The following is an 18,971-nucleotide window of genomic DNA, read 5'->3' on the forward strand; positions in this document are numbered from 1 at the left end:
TGTCGGAGCTTGTCGAATCGACGTTTGGGGTTCGTCTAGGGTTCATTTCCTTCACGAGTTCTAAATTTCCCTTCATTTTCAACTCGATTTTCCTCAAAATTTTCACAGCAATGTTCATTTATTGCTTTCTGCATTTGGGTTTTTACCCAAAAAATTCATTTACTTCTTTTTGCATATGGGTTTTACTTTTTATTTCCCATAGATAGGCCTGGCAATTCCTGACACGACCCGATAACCCGACACGACACGACACGAAATTAACAGGTGTTCAAGTCGACATGATAACGAATCGGGTTGTTATTGGGTAACCCGATAAGCACTTGTTAAGATAACAGGTTGGTTTAGGTATACATGTGGGTAACACAATACACGAGAAGCAAAATATTAATTTTATAATTTTATAACCCTAAAAAAATACTATAATAATTATATATATTAATTTAACAATTTTATACCCCAAAAAACTATAATAATTATATATATTAATTTAACAATTTTATACCCCTAAAAACTATAATAATTATATATACATATTAAATTAAATTTTAAAAATTGGTGATCGTTGGATCGGCTGAAATTTAATCTCAACCGTCCATTGTGCATTAGGTTGGAGGCTATCTTTCTCTTAACTCTCATTCACTCTGATCTCTATTCTAGACTTACTCTCGCGCCGTCTCTTTAATCCACATCTTTCTCACTTCCTCCTCCGTTCACTTAACTCGACCCCAACAGCCACAAGAAAACCACACACAGGCAAGCACATGCTAAAGGTATGAATTTTGTATTTTTGGGTATTTTGTGTTTTCTTCAAAAACTATTGTTTTATTTCTTTTCATAATTATTTTGGTAAACTTCTCATAATTTGAATGGTTTTTAATGTTTGGTTTTTCTATACTTAGTTCATGTGGAAGAGAGTTCTGACGTGTTACTGAAAACATCATCAACATAACTCTTGAAGGCAATAGATCAAGCCAAAATTCCAATACAATTTCCTCATGATGATCGATGAAAATTGAGGATTTTGTAAAAGGAATAACATGCAAGCTTTGAGTTCCATTCGCGAGGTTTAAACTTTTGAGAAAGGCTTCACAACCTTGAAAACAAAAACTCTTTCATTTTGCATATCCTTGCACGTTTAATATTTTGTAATAGACTAGTAGTGTATGGATGTTTTTTTACTAATCTTATTTTCGAGTGTAGATGTAGTACTTAATCGACATCTCCAACCGAATGATCCAAAGGGTTAGATGGTCGAAAATAGCCCGAAAATCGTCTTTAACCGAGGGCCAGGCCAAATGGCTTGTGGGCCCCACTGGACAAAAACAGGCCAAAGGGCCAGCCCAAAGGAGCCAGCCAGACGGCCTGGGGCTGGGCCAGAATTTGAAAACCAACAATAACTAGCTGACATCAGCTAGACATTATTATTATTTTTTTTTAACAAAATTTGTTTTAAAAATTGTAAAAATTCTTTTTTTCCCCCTATAACTTCCTAAACCATTAAACATTACATAACATTAAGTAACATGAAACAACATTAAACAATATTAAACAACATTAAATAACATTAAACAACATAAAAATAAAACATTTAACAACATGAAACTTAAACAACATTTTTAAAAATATTTAACAACATAAAACTTAAACACCTACTCCATGCTTCTTTTGGTCCAAAGATGTGCAACAAGATCCTGTTCTAGGTACTTATTTGTGGCACGAGAACGTATCATTCTATAGCGCCTCATGTACTTATTTAAAGAGATATTACCAATTCTTAGATTGAAAGGCAAATTAGCCTATCATATATTTTTGCACAAGCCATTCTTGAGCTATTTGGATTGTCTTGGTCGTTATCAAACTCTCTATCAATATACATATCTCCCTCATCATCAACAATCATGTTGTGTAATATGATGCAAGACATCATGATGGAGTCCGAATTTTCTTGACCCCACCTTCTTGCCGGTTTGCTGATGATCTTCCACCGTGCTTGTAGAATACTGAAAGCTCTCTCAACATCTTTCCGATATGCTTCTTGGTGTAAGGTAAACAACTTTTTAGCGTCATTCACATAGTTTGGAATTACTTGGACAAGTGTCACCCACTTTGGGTAGATGCCATTTGCCAAGTAAGACCTTTTTTTGTACTGACGGCCGTTGATGTAGTAGTCAAGTTGAGGTGCTTTAGCTTCTGTCAGGCTATTGAAGAAGGCTGAACGCCCAAGAACTGTAATGTCATTTTGGGATCCAGGGACTCCAAAGAAAGCATGCTAGATCCATGTGTCATACGAGGCAACTGCCTCTAACACAACAATTGGCTTTCTCAACCTTCCGCTAAATCTTTATTGCTATCCGGTGGGACATTTTTTCCAATCCCAATGCATGCAGTCTAATGACCCTATCACCCTATCATGCTTAGAAACCCACAATCTTCAGCTTTGTGAATGAGCCGATCCATATCTTCTTGATTTAGCTCATAGAGGTACTTGTCTTTGTAAAGTTGAACAATTGTGTCACAGAATTCAGCAAGAGTATCAAGGCATGTAGACTCAGACATACCATGAGTTTCATCCATCGAATCAGCTGGGGAGCCATAAGCCATCATTCGGAGTGCAACAATAACTTTATGATGAGGTGAGAAACCAGGGCGGCCTACTTTGTCTCGCTTCTGTCGAAAGTATGAATTAACTTGCTGGACATCATGAAGTAAACGCTTGAAGACAGGAAGCCTCATCCGAAAGTGATGTCTGAAATCCTCTTATGTGTACACCGAGTTGGGGTTTAAGTAGTTGTTCATCAGATTGGCATACGTCATCGCTTTGTTTCGTGGTTTGTAAGAGCGACCAGCAACAGAGTCACCCTATTGAGGTTGTTCCTTAGTTGGCTGACACACCATGGCCATAGCCATGACTACCACATATTGTGTGTTGCGTCATGCTTCATCTTCTTCATCAGACTCCTCATCTTCTCGTCTCATCTGCGCCCATTTTTCTTCTAATTTGGAATTGGATGAGGACCCCCAGTTGGAATTCGAAGAGGATCCAAAGTTGGAATTCATTGCAAACTTGAATTGAAATAGATTGAATTCAAAGGTGTGAGAATTATAGCCTAATATCCACCCTATTTATAGCCCAAAAAAAAATCAAATCCAACGGCTAACTGACATCATGCTTATGTCACTTAGTCGTTGGATTTGAATTTATGTTGTAGTTTTTAAATAATAAATTATGTTTATCCTTTTGGCCCTCAGTTGGAGATGGTTTTTTGTGACACGGCTAAAACGAGCCCTATGGCCCTTTGACCATCGGTTGGAGATAGTAAGAAATATGACCCTGCACTTTTATTTAAAATATTAATTTCTTAAAGGGCCAGAGGGTTAAAACAAACACTTTGGCCAGCCTTCGGTTGCAGATGTCCTTACCTAATTTTGGGAATTCGGAGTCTTGGATCCTCTACCATTAGGGGGGGGGGGGTTAATTATGTTTATTTTGAATATTCTTTTTTTTTTCTTTCAGATAATACTAAGGAGATCAAAATTTTAAACTAAATTTACAAACCAAATAATGTGTCATTGATAGGAAATAAACACGTTAATTAATGCTTAGGTAATAATCCAATCATAAACAACCATACCATTTATTTGCAAATTCAAATTTAAAAATTTAGACTCTCTAGCGTTATCTTTTTTCTTACGTTCAAAGTTTTGAGCTTTCCTTTGTTAAGCGGTTCTTGGCCTTCCATCGTTTGACCGGTACTGCGTAAGCAATCAATTGTACTGCGTAGACAACTGATTGATCTTATGAGACTCTTCCTTGGATATGAAAAATGATCAGCCTTTCTAACTTCAATCTAGGCCTCACATTACTCGAACCAGTTCTCAAATCATGCGATGCCTTGAACTTGTCATGAAATCCGTAACTCTTTCTTGATCATTTTTGTGCGGATTCCATTTTTGAAGTCCTCATGTTTTTTACTCTTTGCACAAATATGAACTCTCAATCAATGTTATAAAACAACTAATTTTCCAACTTAATTAACTATGCGCAATATCAATAATTAAAATTTCAATTTATCTCATCATTTAGATGCATAATCCTCTAATGACATGAAAAAAAAAAATTTGATCACACGAACACTAGTTAATTACAGGTCCGATGTTTTAGTAACATATGATAATTTTTCATTACCTTTAACCATGAATTATTAAAATCCCATGACTAATTTGTTAACTTAAATCACTAGTTGCAATAAAGTCTCGATTTGTATCAAAGTTGATCAAACAAACACTATTAATTATGGGGGCAGATCCATGTCACAACCTTTTCTTACATCATTTTACGATGTTGTGGGGCCCACTCCATAATATACTTTAACAATTCAAATAGTCTATATTTTAGAACACCGTTTATAAATTATTATTTGCAAAAAATTAGACAAATTCAAGACCACTAAGACATTCATTTGTAGTAAAAACATGGACGCCAATTCTACAAAGAAACCCTATACCCTTAATCCAAGGGTCATATAATTTCAGATTAGATGACTTTGACAGACATGATCTTTAAGAGAAGACCTAAAACATAGACAGTTCGAATCGTTGAATGTGTGTTAAAAGTTACGTGAAAAAAGTAGTGTCACAGATCCACCACTTTAATTATACCTGATGTGTTTCAGTAATGTACAATAATTTTCATTTAAGTTTTACCATGAATTATTAAAATCCATGACTTGTCCCATCAATATATGATTGAGAGACGCATGGCATGGTACATATCATGATAGAATAGTAGTAAGGTAAAGGACACGAGCACACACAAAGCCAACAACAAAAACCTATGATAATGTGTTTCCCACATGTTCTACTCACTACTTAAAACTATCAAATTAAAACCAAGTGGTAACAATAATCCAATCCAATCCAATTCGACCTTTTAGTTGGGGGGATATGATATGAAATTGGGTGTTTGTGAATCTACCTGGAAATTGAGGTGGGATTTGTCTGAAACTCATGGGGAGGAAAAAGACATAAAATCCCAACGAGAAATTAAAGATAATATATAAGAAAATAAAAAATAAAATAAAATAAAATAATAAGACACCCAGAGAGACAGAAGACTGAGACCCCAGTTAGTGTTTTGTTAGAGAGAGAAAGAGATGGGACTAGCAGTGTGAGGAAACGATTAAAACACGACTATACAATGTCCCAAAAACAAAGCCTATTTGTATTTGTGTTTGTATTTTATTGTATTATTCTCCCAATTGGACAAATCTTATCCCATCCCATCCACCCCTCTCTATCTCTCTCCTGCATGCTTATTGGAAAGGGGAGGGATCTGTGGATTTATGCATTCCACCTCCTCCAATCCCCGTTTAAATCCAGGCCGGAATGGCCAAACACCAATAATGCTGTCCTGCACGTGATATTACTATTCTTCTGTGCAGCTACATTTCCTTTTCCCCATTGAAACATCCTTCTTGCTCAATGCCTACTGATTCTAATCTCGGTTGTCACTTGTTTAATTTACAGATGATTAATTGTCACTAGCTGATAAATGTGAATTACACATACATCAACGGTTAACATCTATTCAGGACTGCTACGGGTTAAATAAACCTTCGAAATCGGAATTGTTCATTATGCACTTGAAAACAAATATATCTCTCATATATGTTGTATCCTGAGATGGAGAGACAAATTTCTTTTAGTGGGGGCATCCCAATCAACCAAGAAAACTTTATTATAGTATGACATATACTCAATATGATAATAGGGATGCTTTTCAAATGATGATGTATCACAATTCAATATTACAAAAATTTCAGTATAGTAGTGGAAAGTGGAAAAGTGATAAGAAAAATATTATTACATGATAGGCGGGATAGGAGTTTTCAGTTTGAATGACAGAGTCAGAGCAATTTTGCTCATAGAATATTTGATATGGAGTATAAGTAGTATAAAAGTATGTTGGATATTAGATACATATATTTTCTTTTAAGATAACACGTGTATATTATATAACTCTAGGTTGCAACTTAACAAACGAATTACTTGAGTAGAGGTATCTACCCCCAATAAGCCTTCATTGGTTCCGTCCATGTTGTATCCAAACATCAATTCACGAGCTAGCACTAGAAAATTTTGCAATACTACCATTATATAGCATTGGTGTTGTCCAATATCCAACCCAATTGTAATGACGATTGTCATTACAAATAATACTCAGTGCGTTCTGCATACAGGAACGACTGAGAATTGTAGTAAGTATTGTAAATCAAACTTCTTGTATAAGTAATTTGGAGAGAGAAAAGACAAACTAACTTGTTTTGTTCAATTGGGTTCATAGGTTTACGAGTGAATTCTTCTAGTTATGGCACGTTTATGTAAAGATAATCAGTCGGGAGTTGAAATTTGATTACAGGATACTTCAATGTATATTAAATATTGGGGAATTCAAAAGGTTGGTGAGCCCCATGTAAATTTTGGAGGAATTGAATTCCCTACATTTAGGTGGGAATTTAATTATGGGTTTTTGGTGAATCAGAATGAATTTTTCCTCCTTGTTTCTAAAATCCCAAAATTGCCCTTTGCATTAACCCAATACCACCAACTGGTACCCATTTTAATATGACATTTAACAATATTAATAACAATAATTAAAATAAAATAAAATAATTAAATTCCAGTGTGCTTAACATTATTTTGCTCTATTAAATAGCATATAAAATTTAACCAAAAATTCAGGTGAATTAATAAACAGCTTATATAGAATTTATACTAATTTTAATCGTTTTCATAAGGTTTTAATAAACAACTTCAACATGAATCAATTCTGACTCATCTTCTTCTAATTCCTCTCCAATTTAATTCTTCTCATTTTAATTACGTATTAGTAAACGGGCTTGAAACATATGGAAGGGGGAAAAATATCTCAAACGTAAAAAAAGGAAAAAAACTAATCTCAAGTGCCCCATAGATATGGTCTAGAAAACCAAGTGCTAGGCTAGGCCGGCTTGGCCGTTGCATGGAATTGATGAAGAACCAGGTGGCTAATTATTACGTCGGAGGTGTTACAATTTGATTTGTTTGGCAATGTAGCAATAACATGGGGTGTTTCCAAACAAATAGTTAATCCACAAGACCCTCTCTCTTTCTTGCTCAAGAGATTGATCCACATACATGCTGTGCCCAATTCAGAAAACACCAGTCTCCTTTTCTTAATTTATCTTTATACACTATTTAAACACACAACTATTTACGTGGTTGTTATACTGTAATAGTTATATGCCTCATTTTATACATGAAACCATCTATATTAACGAGAGTATGGTTAGTTTCGTGTGTTTGAATAATATACAGTTAGGCTTCATTATTGTACGTTTAGTGAGTATATCAAATTTCAAAAATGTTATTCTTACTATTTATTTGTACCATCTTTCTAATAAAAATAAAAATCATATGCGCTGGCAAGTCCTACCTATATTAAATAAATGATACAAGTAAAAATATAATTAAATAATAAGTGTATTACTAATCATCAAATTTTGTCGGTTTGAATAAGGGACTTGCATATCTCCTACATCTTTTTCACAACAAAAGCAATATTCAATTAAAAATTCTTTTCACCCAAAATCCCAACAAAAAACACAAAGAAAGTAGTAGTAGAATATGGGAATTTACACTGAAAATAATGATTGAGTTTTTCCCTCACGCAAAACCTTAAAGTAGTACTCTCGTACTTACATTTTCCCACTCTCTCTCTCTCTCTCTCTCTCTCTCTCTCTCTCTAACATTCTTGTCAATATCTTTGGGGTAGCTACCTTCCGTCAAATAGTTCTCATCAGCCCCATAATCTGCACGCCTATTCCCTCCCCCTTCCGTCTCACCACCACCCACCCACACACTCACACACACGTACCCCTTTACCCCTATCGCTCTACATCTCTACCTAGCTAGCTTGCCTTCCCCATCCCATTATTCGTCCCCAAAACCAGAACCCCATTTCTCAATTTTCTCCATCTCTCTCTCTCTCTCTCTCTCTGTGGAAATGTCCATAAACCACTTCTCATCGGACCTCTCAGAAACCCAGTGGTGGAACACCTCCAGTGCTAATTCTAACCCCCACCAACAAGATGACTCCTCAGGACACCCCCACAGCAGAACCCATATCATCCACCAATTTTATCAAGATGGTGGCAGCCACCCCCATCACAGTTTCCAACCCTTGCAGCTCAACTCCCAAGATCCCCCCACCCATTTCCACACCCCTACCACCACCTTCAATTTCAACCTCAACCACCACGACGCCATCGATCCCAACGAATCAGACCAACTCCAGCCCCCGCCGCCGCATCCCCGCATCGACTCCTACGACGAGAAAGAACCCATGTTCGAGAAGCCCTTGACCCCCAGCGACGTCGGCAAGCTCAACCGCCTCGTGATTCCCAAGCAGCACGCGGAGAAGTACTTCCCGCTCGGCGGCGGAGACTCGGGCCTCCTGCTCAGTTTCGAGGACGAGTCCGGGAAGTCGTGGCGGTTCCGCTACTCCTACTGGAACAGCAGCCAAAGCTACGTCCTCACCAAGGGCTGGAGCCGGTACGTCAAGGAGAAGCGCCTCGACGCAGGCGACGTCGTTTTGTTCGAGCGGCTCCGGGCCCACACGGATCGACTCTTCATCGGCTGGAGACGCCGCAACGCGGTCCCGGCGCACGATATCGGTGCTCAGGTTAGCAGAGGAGGGGTTGAGAGCAGCAGTGGTGGTGGCGGAGGTTGGACCAGGATGTTGTATTCTGCACCGCATCACGGCTCGTCTTATCCTGCGCACCAGCATCGTCATAGTGTGGCGCCATACCCACCTGACTGTCTACATGCAGCAGGTGATGTATATCCTCTTAATTGTATTTTTTTTTTTTACCAAAAAAATAAAAAACCCTATCTCTTACTGCTTCCCACTCTTTTAATTTCGTAAAAACATAAATATAAACGTTTTTAATTCTTGTTTACACGCACGTGAAAGTGCGTGAAAATCACCTTCCTATTACTTGGGAAGAATGTGCTCTCGGGTTTAGATTATATTTCCAAGTAAGTTGTATGAATCGATATACTAAATTAGATGTTCAGTTGAGACGGTACAAAATGCTCATGTTTAGCATTGTTCTTTTGTTAAAGACATGTGACCCAAATAAATAACCAAGTACACTGGTCCTTTGTAAAATTACGGTAAGAAATTGGGGGTATGTGTTTAATTTCATGCATGTGTTTAATAACTGTTATTGTTGCAGGGTCTGATGTTCAGAATATGAACCAGACGACATCGGTTGGGAACTCGAAGGTACTGAGGCTATTTGGGGTGAACTTGGAGTGCCAGCAGCAGGCAGCTGAGCACCACGAGTCGGAACCATCGACCCCAGATGGCTCATCATCGAGTTTGTCGATGTCGAGCCAGGGTCCGACTTACGGCCAGCAACAATTGTACGCTCCTGCTGCTTATAATTCTGCTGACCAACACAGGGTACGTAAACCCTAAACTATCATTGTCCTAATGATCTTTTTATATAATTATATGGGTAGTGTATTGTGAGAGCATATTTTGCGGTGGCATGTTCTTTTTAAAAAGCTCATTTTGTTTCCTCTCACGAGACAGATTATTTTAAGAGCAAATAATAGTATCTGTGTTGAGTCTAGAAAAAAAATTAGTAAAACATGTTATCTCCTTTCTCCCCAACGAAACGATTAATTTAATTGGTATGATTAGTAAGTCATTCACATAACATAATGCATTCACTATCAATCAACGATTCAAAATTATTAACGCATATATGTAACAATTAATATCAATGTGGGTGAGAAGTTAAAACATGTTTAAACTATTATTTTTGTAAAAAGTGACAACTTTTAAGTCTACAATTGAACCAAAACAAAGGTTGGACCCAAACCCAACTTTTGCCCAATTAAGGTCAGTTTTGGCTTTTGAGTTTATTTGCTTTATATATATATATATATATATATATATATATATGAAAAAAGCTTTTTAGCTAAAATAGTACTTAAGGTTAGTATAACTCCTCATTTTGGTTCTTGAGATTGAAAATTGATAGAAGTGGTTCTAGAGACCCTATCAATTATTTTGGTCTTCCGTGAAAAACCTCTATTAAATTGATAGTATTCATCCAATCAACACCTCCACTTACTTTTCCATTTAACGTAGATTTTGACAGAAATACCAAAATAATTGACAGTGTGCAAACTCAAGAATCATTTTTATCAATTTTCAATCTCAAAGACTAAAGTAACAATTTGAGACCATCGTAACTTAAAAACTAAAAGAATAAAAATTCGACACGGTTGCAAAGCATGAGGGCAGCTTTTGTGGACTGGACTGGTGTGTTCAAAGCATTCATGGTTTTCCATTTTTCCTCTAAGTTAGCCACATACACAAAATAGCTGTTATGCCCTGTGTGGGATATTTTTAGGCACCGACTCCTTGTGAAAGCGGTCTCCTGTGGACCATTTGCTTGCTGATATACGATCTTTAATTTTACAAATTTCCTATGAGAAAAACATTGGTAGGAACACTTGGATCACGTACGTTACTTTTGCGTTGTCCATACTTCTGCGCTTTTGTCACAATTGACTTAATTTCAGGTTGGGTCCTATTCGGTGTGATAGCTACCTTAGTAGAATACCCAATACCGAAGCTTCTCTCATACTTCTAGTGGTTTTTTTTTTCCTTTTTTTTTTTTTTTTTGAGTGATATATTTCCCTAGAGAAAAAACCGAAAAATAACACTCCAACCACGTTATCCATGCCTCTTTCACAGAACGTAGCTACTCTTATATTTTGTTATTATTTAACTTCATGTTGGTCTTTACTCTGTAAGTGGTCTAGACTCTGTGTAAATCTACTCTAATAAGACGGTTCTACTAAAGTTTCTCTTATTTCTCTAGGGTTTAGGTTTTTCGTTCTTTTTTCGTATGATCAATTTCCTTAGGGTTGAGCATTCAATTATTTTTGTCAAATACTCCTACTGTTGCCATGTTACATAATTTGTAGTCGAAATTAATAGTGTGAGATATTATAAACTTGTACCAAACATTTCAGATCAGAGAATGCACCGATCTTGACTGGCAATATTTAATTTTAAGCCGCTCAAATATTTGATGGTTTTGACGTTGAAGCTATAGCAGGCAGCAGTAGGCTTCTTGTAGGACCAGAAAAACTAGCGTCAATGCATGGGATATCGGTGGTTTTCAGAACCCAAAAACAAATGAAAAATGAAGTTATAGAAAGTAATGAGTTTGTCGTTAGAACTACAGTTCAACGGTATTTATAAATGAATTCGATATTTAATTTTGATAACTAACGAGCTTCTTATTATTGATTTATATTATGTGATTTAACTCAATTTTGCTTTCGCTCCATCATAAAGATGAGGGAGCACCGATTTTCACAGATTGATATTTGTGTGTTGTGGAACAGGAATTCACTACTTTCTCCCGAGATATCAAACCAACGAGAAATCGCCGAGGATAGAGATCTTCCGATGTGACGTCCGCTTTCGATTTATTGACTTCCAAATATATATATAATTTTTATTTTTAACCTCCCACAGCTCACTTGGGAAAAAATCCCCCATTTTAATATCCAGTCCCCACTTGGGAAAAAATCCCCCATTTTTCGAATACAATATTCGAAAAAATCCCAGATTTTCAGGTCATGTCCGGGGCAATGCAGGAAGAAGGGGTGAGGGGGAACCAGAAGGAAGGTGCTGCAGGTAAGGGGGGGAGAGAGACTAGGTGGTGGGGTATATTTAGGAAAAGTAGCAGGGGAGGTGACGTCATCCTTGTTTCTCCTTCCATGGAAAATGGGAAATTTGCTTGGAGGAATCTGATATGTTTGGTATTTGGCATCACTGTTGAGATTCTGCCTGAAGATTTTTGATAAAATAATAATGGAAGGGGAAGGAGGGTACCAGTCTATCAGATATGGTGGTGGTGATGGAAAATGGGTGGGTGCACGGTGGGTGGGGAAGTCAGTTGAGTGGGTGCGACTAGACTTTGAATAGATGGGTGACAGCAAACCCCAGTGCTTTTGTTTTTGTTTTTGTTTTAGTACTAGAGAGAGAGAAGAAAGAGAGAGAGAACCCATACTCTCCTAATTTTCTTGTTTAATTTTCTGATTAATCCCATGTAGCTAGCTAATTAAGCTCTTGTTTTGGATGTCTTAGTCACTCTACTTCTAGAATTTGAATAGTAATGACAAGTTGACAAAGTTTTTGCTTAATGCGATTCACTTAATTGCTTGATTTGATCAAAATGACAAGTGTTTTCAAATAATGTATGGCGAGTTTCATGTCTCGATCCATTTATAGTATTTACACTAGGGATTGCATGATGACTTACTAGAAGTTCTGGCGATCCTGATCTTACTTTCCTGGCAAGCAACATATCATTTGGTTCGTGGATTTGCAATTGCGTAGAAATACTCCCAGTATAGTTTCATCAAGTACTGAAGGTATGAGTGAAACAAACATATTATTGTCAAGATTTTAGAAAGACAAACCGACCGGAGGCAATGGCAAGGAAGAAAGGGGTTTTTATTATCGATGTTTTCCCCCAACTTACAAATTTAGGTCTGCACAACATGTCAAGGGTAGGGCAAAACTATAATTGGGCAAAACTATAATTCTTTGTCAACGGGTACGTAGGTCATATTTAATTTTATCAATTTTTGGAAACCAAATTCTTGTATTCTTGGACAAGCAACAAATGGCTCATGAATTACTCAGAAGAAAACAGAGTCCTTGTTTACGGCCAATGACCCCAAAAGCATGTGTCACACTCGAGAAAGCATGGCAAGACAATAATTTTCAGTCGTCCATCATCAGATTTGAATTTTTCAGCAACCTCAACCTCAGTTACATGAATTTTACTGATCATCACCATCACCTGGATAATGGGTCAGGAATCCCATGCCACTTACAACTACATGATATGATTAAAACCACCATTGCAGTTTTGCTCAGATGTCAACCCAGACAACCAATACCTGCCCTAACATCATAAGAGAAATGTTAAGGTGATTTTCTCAAAGTGGTACTTTTCGTAGACTTTCTACCACCATGTAGTTTATTGTTAATTCTATACTAATATTACAAAACATTATGCTAAAAATATGAAACGACAAAAAACCCATGAAGAGTCTCACTATTTAGAGTCTCCTTAGCATTTCTTTTTCCATTTTAAAAAGAGAAAAATGCCACTATTGTTCTAGTTGAGTCTTTCTGCACTGAAATCATAGTTTGTGTTTGTGTAATCAGTGGATCAAAAACAATCTATATTTGATGGGTGGTTACTTTTGCATATTTGCTTTGATTACTTTTTTTTGCACAAGAAATATAATATTGATAAAAGAATTAATGTTAAGTTGTGAAATAATATTTGTGTATGATAATTCACACTACATTTGCTAGTCCATACTGGTGGGCGGGCACGCAGCAACAATAGTTAGATGAGCCAATCGAGCGAATGGTCAGTGCTACTTCGAATTCAAATTATGTATACATGTGTTATCATTCGATTTTAATTATGATGCTCCGTATATGGTATCCAAAACACGTTAGAAACATGCACTAAAAGCTGGAGATTGGATTCAATATTGGAAGAGACATATTCCACATTACATTTTATCTTGTAGAAATTTTTGAATGGTTGTCGAACCAGACCATTTTAGAAATGGAAAACTTAAACCTCTATAAGTAGTGGACGAAGTAGAGGACGAATTCTGAAATTTGGATTGACCTACTTTCCAACAAAATCACATATATCTACAAGTGCTGATAGAAAAAACTTATATTCTCTCCACATGTCATTGAATTAAAACCAAAGCACCAAGAAAGCAAAATTCTGAAACTTTTGTTCGTAGTTTATACTCAAGTGTTCTTGTTATTCTTGGAGTGTTGAAGTTTGTGTTAGGAGTGAAATTTTTTGACAAACGTAGTCTTCCTTGTATCCAAAAGTCTAACTCGCAACTCTCTTTTGCACAAAAGTTGTGAGGATGAATTAAACCTAAAAGATATCATCGTGGCTTTAGTTATCTGATATGGATTCTCAATATTTCCAATACAATAGGCCATCAGAATTCAGAAGTTCGCGTACGATCTGTTCTTTTAGTCGGTAGAGACCCAAAATCTTGTTGAAAATGAGTCTCACATTGATGGGAGGATGACCTTACATAGGCTTATAAGAGGTTTGACTACTCCTCATATTGCTAATTGGTTTATGGTGAAACCCCAACTTTTTTCATGGTATCATAGCAGGTTGTCTCACGTGTGAAGCCAAATGGCCACATGTACTCCACGTCACTCCGTTGTATTGTTCATGTGCTAGGCTCGAAAATTCGCCACATGGCGAGTTGATAATGAGTTCCATATTGATGGGAGGAGGGACCTTACATGGGCTTATAAGATGTTGGGCTGCTCCCTATATTGCCAATTAGTTTTATGGTGTAACCTCAACTTTCTTCAAATCTTACATGCTACTTACTATTCAAGACTGTCATACCGTTCAAGACACCAGAACGACCCAACTAACTGATCGCATGCCCCATGTTAATCTCTTTCAACAACCTTTATCTGATCACCTGTTGATGTTAATTAGTACGTAATGGCCAACAACCTAAATCTAATAATTACATGTTAATTTGTCTGATACACAAGTTGCAAAACATGTCAGACAAAATAGAGAAACTATTAAGGTTAAGAATTTTCATGTGATAATTATGAGGGCCCATGAAGATGAAGAGTGATAGCCCTAAACCATTGACCTTCTCAAACATCTGCAGGAGTTGGAGGAGATGATGGGAAGAGTCCAATGCATATTGGTGTCTACTCAACTCGTCATCTCTCTCTCTCTCTCTCTGTGCAAGTCGTGGGGAAGCTATAGGGTCCCCAGAATCCAGATATATATTGTGTCTAGTTATATTATGATTCAAGTTGAACTCCAAGTAAGTGCATGACCAATCGAAGGAATGAATGGACTCATCCGGTATAATTAGTTTGTCCTGCCAGAGAGCCAGATCGAATATAATCATTCAATCTGCATTTGGTTTGAGATATTTAGATATTACCCAGTACAGTACAGAAACACCGTGCGAGTCTTTTTCTTCATAATATTCCCACTCAGCATTTTCCTTCATCTTAACATGTATGACAACAGTCTTCAATATCATTGCTTTTGACCCTTGGGGACTTTTAGGTTATCTCCAACCCAAGGTCCAGAAAATTTAAAAAGAATATTTAATTAAGGCCCATAAAGGTGATTGGTTCTATGTAAGGATGTTGCTTTTATAAGCATGTTTGATTGCTCAAAAATCTCCCACAGCTGATGCGGGACAAATATAATGGGTGCCACACATGCAAGCTTTTGCTTGCTCAATTCTCTCCTGATGTGGAACAAATTTAATGGGTGCCCCAAATATAAGCTTCTTATTAGAGGTGGTAAATATGCATTTATACATGGCAAATGTGCATTTAATTTAAGTTGTTGTAGTCTTTAAATTTAAATAATATGTTTGGCCCTATGGCCCTTTGGTCCTGGGTTGGAGATGGTAAGAAATATAACCCTGCATTGTTCATTAAAATATTAATTTCTTGGAAGGCCAGAGGGCTAAAACGAGCCATCTGACCAGCCTTACCCTTCACCTCTCTGAATTTTTACCAGCCATAAGGAAGAGCTTCATTTTGTGACTTCAACCCTTGTGTGTAATGTGAGTGTGTACGGATCCCGTTCTATTGTAGCAAAATACGAGATGATAGGGCCCTTGTAAAACACATGTAATTACCGTATATGACTGTATTCTAAAGCAAAAAATGGAAATAGCTATCATATTTTTGCTACAATTAATCAAACGGAATCTCGGATAAGAAGCTGCTCCTTCTGAGTCATCTTCAATGAGGGATCCCTCAAATAATCTTACTTGAGGGACAACTTGTGGAACCCACTTTATAAATTTTTTCAATGATGCGAACTGTTCATATTTTAATGCATCATTCATAGATTATCAATGCAATAAATTAAACAAATGCAAAATCATTAAGACATTCAGTTGTAATGAAAAAAATAAACGAATATTGAACTTTAAAGAAGCACTAAAAAAATGTGAATATCACCCCCCCATCCATTAAAGACATGCCCTAAAATGGAACCACTTCCGGTCAGAGTTTCTGAATCTTGGAACCGTACTGTTTGATGATCTACTCTAGACTCAGTGCTTTATCCATACATAAAATTATCCATATTCAGTGCTTTCTCCATAAATGGATAATTCAGTGCCTTATCCATATTCAGTACTATCTTCAGTGCTTTATATCCATAAATGGGATTATTCCATGACTACTGTGCTTAAATTAGTATAGACGTCCTTCCAAATTATCTCCCAATCCCAATTAAGTTGTCCGCCATGTACACAAATTTTCAAAGGAAAAAACGAGCAACAAATGTCATGGTGTGTATCTTGGTTCAATCTTATTCATATATATCAGATGGCTTTACTCAAGATTCAATTCAGCAGAGATTATAGCAATGGACAATAATGGTATCATATTTGTAAGCAGAAGTGGGGACATATATTTGTTGAGGAATCGTCCCGGCTGGATCAGACATTCCCTCTTCAAACCAAAATAATCTGATCAGATCCAGATATATAGCAGATAAACCTGCATACAAGTTAATGCTATACTAGTAAAACTGCTGGGAGTACCATATAGCATTACTCATACTAAAATTTCGTACAAGTACATAGATTCTTAGATTAGAGAACATCTCCAAGGACAAAGCAAATGTTTGAGGCAGATGGTGTCATTTGATTTGGAAATCTATTTGTTGTACTTTTCCTTCAACATTGCAGTGATTAAAAACTTGTCACGGACAAGGGATGAGGCAAATAGTTACCCAAATGCCCTAGAGAGCATCACTTTTTTAGTAAAATGTTGTCATGTTGTCGTTGTTCTTATTGATATTATCGATACTTAATAGCTATATACTCGCAATTGGTGATATTCATGTCGCCAAAACCCCTAAAAAACATTTAGCGGAAATGTACCATCAAAACCCCATTTATGTGTTAAGAGACTATTTAGCTAATGAATAAGAAACTCTAGTTAATAAGAAACCCCAAAATTTATGTTTCATGTTTTTGAATGAATAAGTCCTGTACATTAGGGTAGTTCTACTGCATCCAAAATATTGCTCATGACTTCAATATGCTAATTTTACTCTAAGAAATCTGATCGTGTCAAACCGGAACTTTCTTGAAATTGGGTTTTACATAAACCAAATTTGAGGACCCATCACAAAATGTGAGTGGGGAGATAAGTGAGATCCGTCACGAAATTATGCCAACTGAATAGGGAAATCTGTGGGCAACATCAATATTAACATCACCAACGGTCAATCTGTGGCCAACCTCAATGATCACTGATCGTCCATGCCCATTACCATCAGTAACCACATAAAAATGCGTGGCTATTGGTCAAATTTCTAGTAGTGAAATCGACCCGACATAATACTTAACATCCTAACCTACTTGGTTTGGATATATAATATTGAGACACATTCAAAATCCTAACGTCCCAAACAATACATGACCTAATCCATGCATTACATATATGATCCGAAGGGGAAAACACTATATATACAGTATAATTAAGATCCACGGCCAGCTCTTGTACAATCAAGATTAAAATAGATTGAGTTTGGTCCATGCAAATATTTTCAAGCATACACAAAAAAAAACCCATGTCTTTAGTAAAATTTGCGTTGTATGCCTGTTTATACTGTACCGATTATCTCCTTTGTCCCTTTTTTTTGTTTTCACCGTGAAGGTTTCAGACGTCGCTTCTTTTTTTAAGATGATGCTTTTGTTCCTGATTTTTGAGTGGATTTTGGATGAGCCGTTTTGATAATTCCTTTTATTTGGAGGCAAATGCATGTATGGAACATGATGGTCCCGAGACCATCCAGAAGTCCAAAAAAGTGCACGTGAGGATCTCTGAGGATCACCCAATGGTCTAGACAGGTGGTGGAAGAGAGAAGACCACCATGACTGTGCAGATGTTGTGGAACATGAGATCTGAACCAAGAAGAAAGACTACCATGATTTTGCTGTTCTTGTACCTTGGTTTCAATGAAGAATAAAGACTTACTCTCTCCATTTCCCACCTGGCCAACTCCCCAATTTTCTTTTTCTTTTTTTTTAATTGTTTTCCAATCAGGTTGTATCACTCAATATTTTAATTAATAAAGGATGAGGTGATACTCAACCAATAGTTTTTATATCATATGTTTGAAACATAATTTCTTTTAAAATTCACTATAAATTCTTGCAATGCAACCTCTCCAAAATATTTCGTAAAGTATTACGAACTCGTAATCACTTGAGATTTCATCTCATACCATCACATTTACTAAAATACTAAAGCGACAATTATGCTATTTTTGTATGTTATATGTTAAATAATAAACTAATTAAAATAATAAACTCAAATTATCAATACAAATATAGTTTTTTAAGTATAAATAGTCACTTGTTTATATGATATATATAACAAATTTACTTAAATCCATCTAGATCCCGCCGCATCTAGGTGCACAGGCAATAAGTCTCAGCCCACCACCCGATCAGCATACTTTGATTATGACCACCCGATGTTAGAATTCTAGATCCATCACTGCTTGTATTGATCTTGTGATGCTTTATGCTTATTTCGTTTTGAATAAAAAATATATATATTTTTGTTAAACCTACTTTGTGAGTGCACGTATCTAAATTTAATTGCTCGTCCTTCAGAAAAAAAAAAAATTCAGAAGGATATGGTAATGCTGTAAACAGGAACTGGATCATCTCCGGATCCACCAAAACTGAGCCACCTAATCAATTAATTCGGACTGTTGAAATTTGATCTAACGGTTACAAAT

General features: G+C 36.5%; 2 protein-coding genes across 2 annotated transcripts; one reads left to right on the forward strand and one right to left on the reverse strand.

Annotated features, from left to right (window-relative positions):
- Nucleotides 1-2,400: 2,400 nt before the first annotated feature.
- Nucleotides 2,401-2,733, reverse strand: LOC137713369 (uncharacterized). Its single transcript, XM_068452657.2, has one exon. It carries the CDS (start codon nucleotides 2,731-2,733, stop codon nucleotides 2,401-2,403), a length of 333 nt encoding a protein of 110 aa, XP_068308758.2.
- A 5,096-nt stretch (nucleotides 2,734-7,829) lies between these two features.
- On the forward strand, nucleotides 7,830-12,279 carry LOC137713367 (B3 domain-containing protein At2g36080-like). Its single transcript, XM_088683614.1, has 3 exons — nucleotides 7,830-8,873; nucleotides 9,279-9,508; nucleotides 11,476-12,279. Exons 1-3 carry the CDS (start codon nucleotides 8,045-8,047, stop codon nucleotides 11,527-11,529), a joined length of 1,113 nt encoding a protein of 370 aa, XP_088539740.1. The 5' UTR covers nucleotides 7,830-8,044; the 3' UTR covers nucleotides 11,530-12,279.
- The last annotated feature ends 6,692 nt before the right edge of the window (nucleotides 12,280-18,971 follow it).

Source organism: Pyrus communis, chromosome 14, assembly GCF_041283825.1.
Source record: "Pyrus communis isolate YQ-2024b chromosome 14, ASM4128382v1, whole genome shotgun sequence".
Taxonomy (NCBI): Eukaryota; Viridiplantae; Streptophyta; class Magnoliopsida; order Rosales; family Rosaceae; genus Pyrus; species Pyrus communis.

What these genes read in the sequence shown, in the direction of transcription:
- LOC137713369 (XM_068452657.2), bottom strand. Translation starts at nt 2,733, where the DNA reads ATGAGGCTTCCTGTCTTCAAGCGTTTACTTCATGATGTCCAGCAAGTT.
- LOC137713367 (XM_088683614.1), top strand. Translation starts at nt 8,045, where the DNA reads ATGTCCATAAACCACTTCTCATCGGACCTCTCAGAAACCCAGTGGTGG. An exon ending in TGACTGTCTACATGCAGCAG is followed by an intron (nt 8,874 to 9,278) that starts GTGATGTATATC and finishes TTATTGTTGCAG; the next exon opens with GGTCTGATGTTCAGAATATG. An exon ending in ATTCTGCTGACCAACACAGG is followed by an intron (nt 9,509 to 11,475) that starts GTACGTAAACCC and finishes GTTGTGGAACAG; the next exon opens with GAATTCACTACTTTCTCCCG.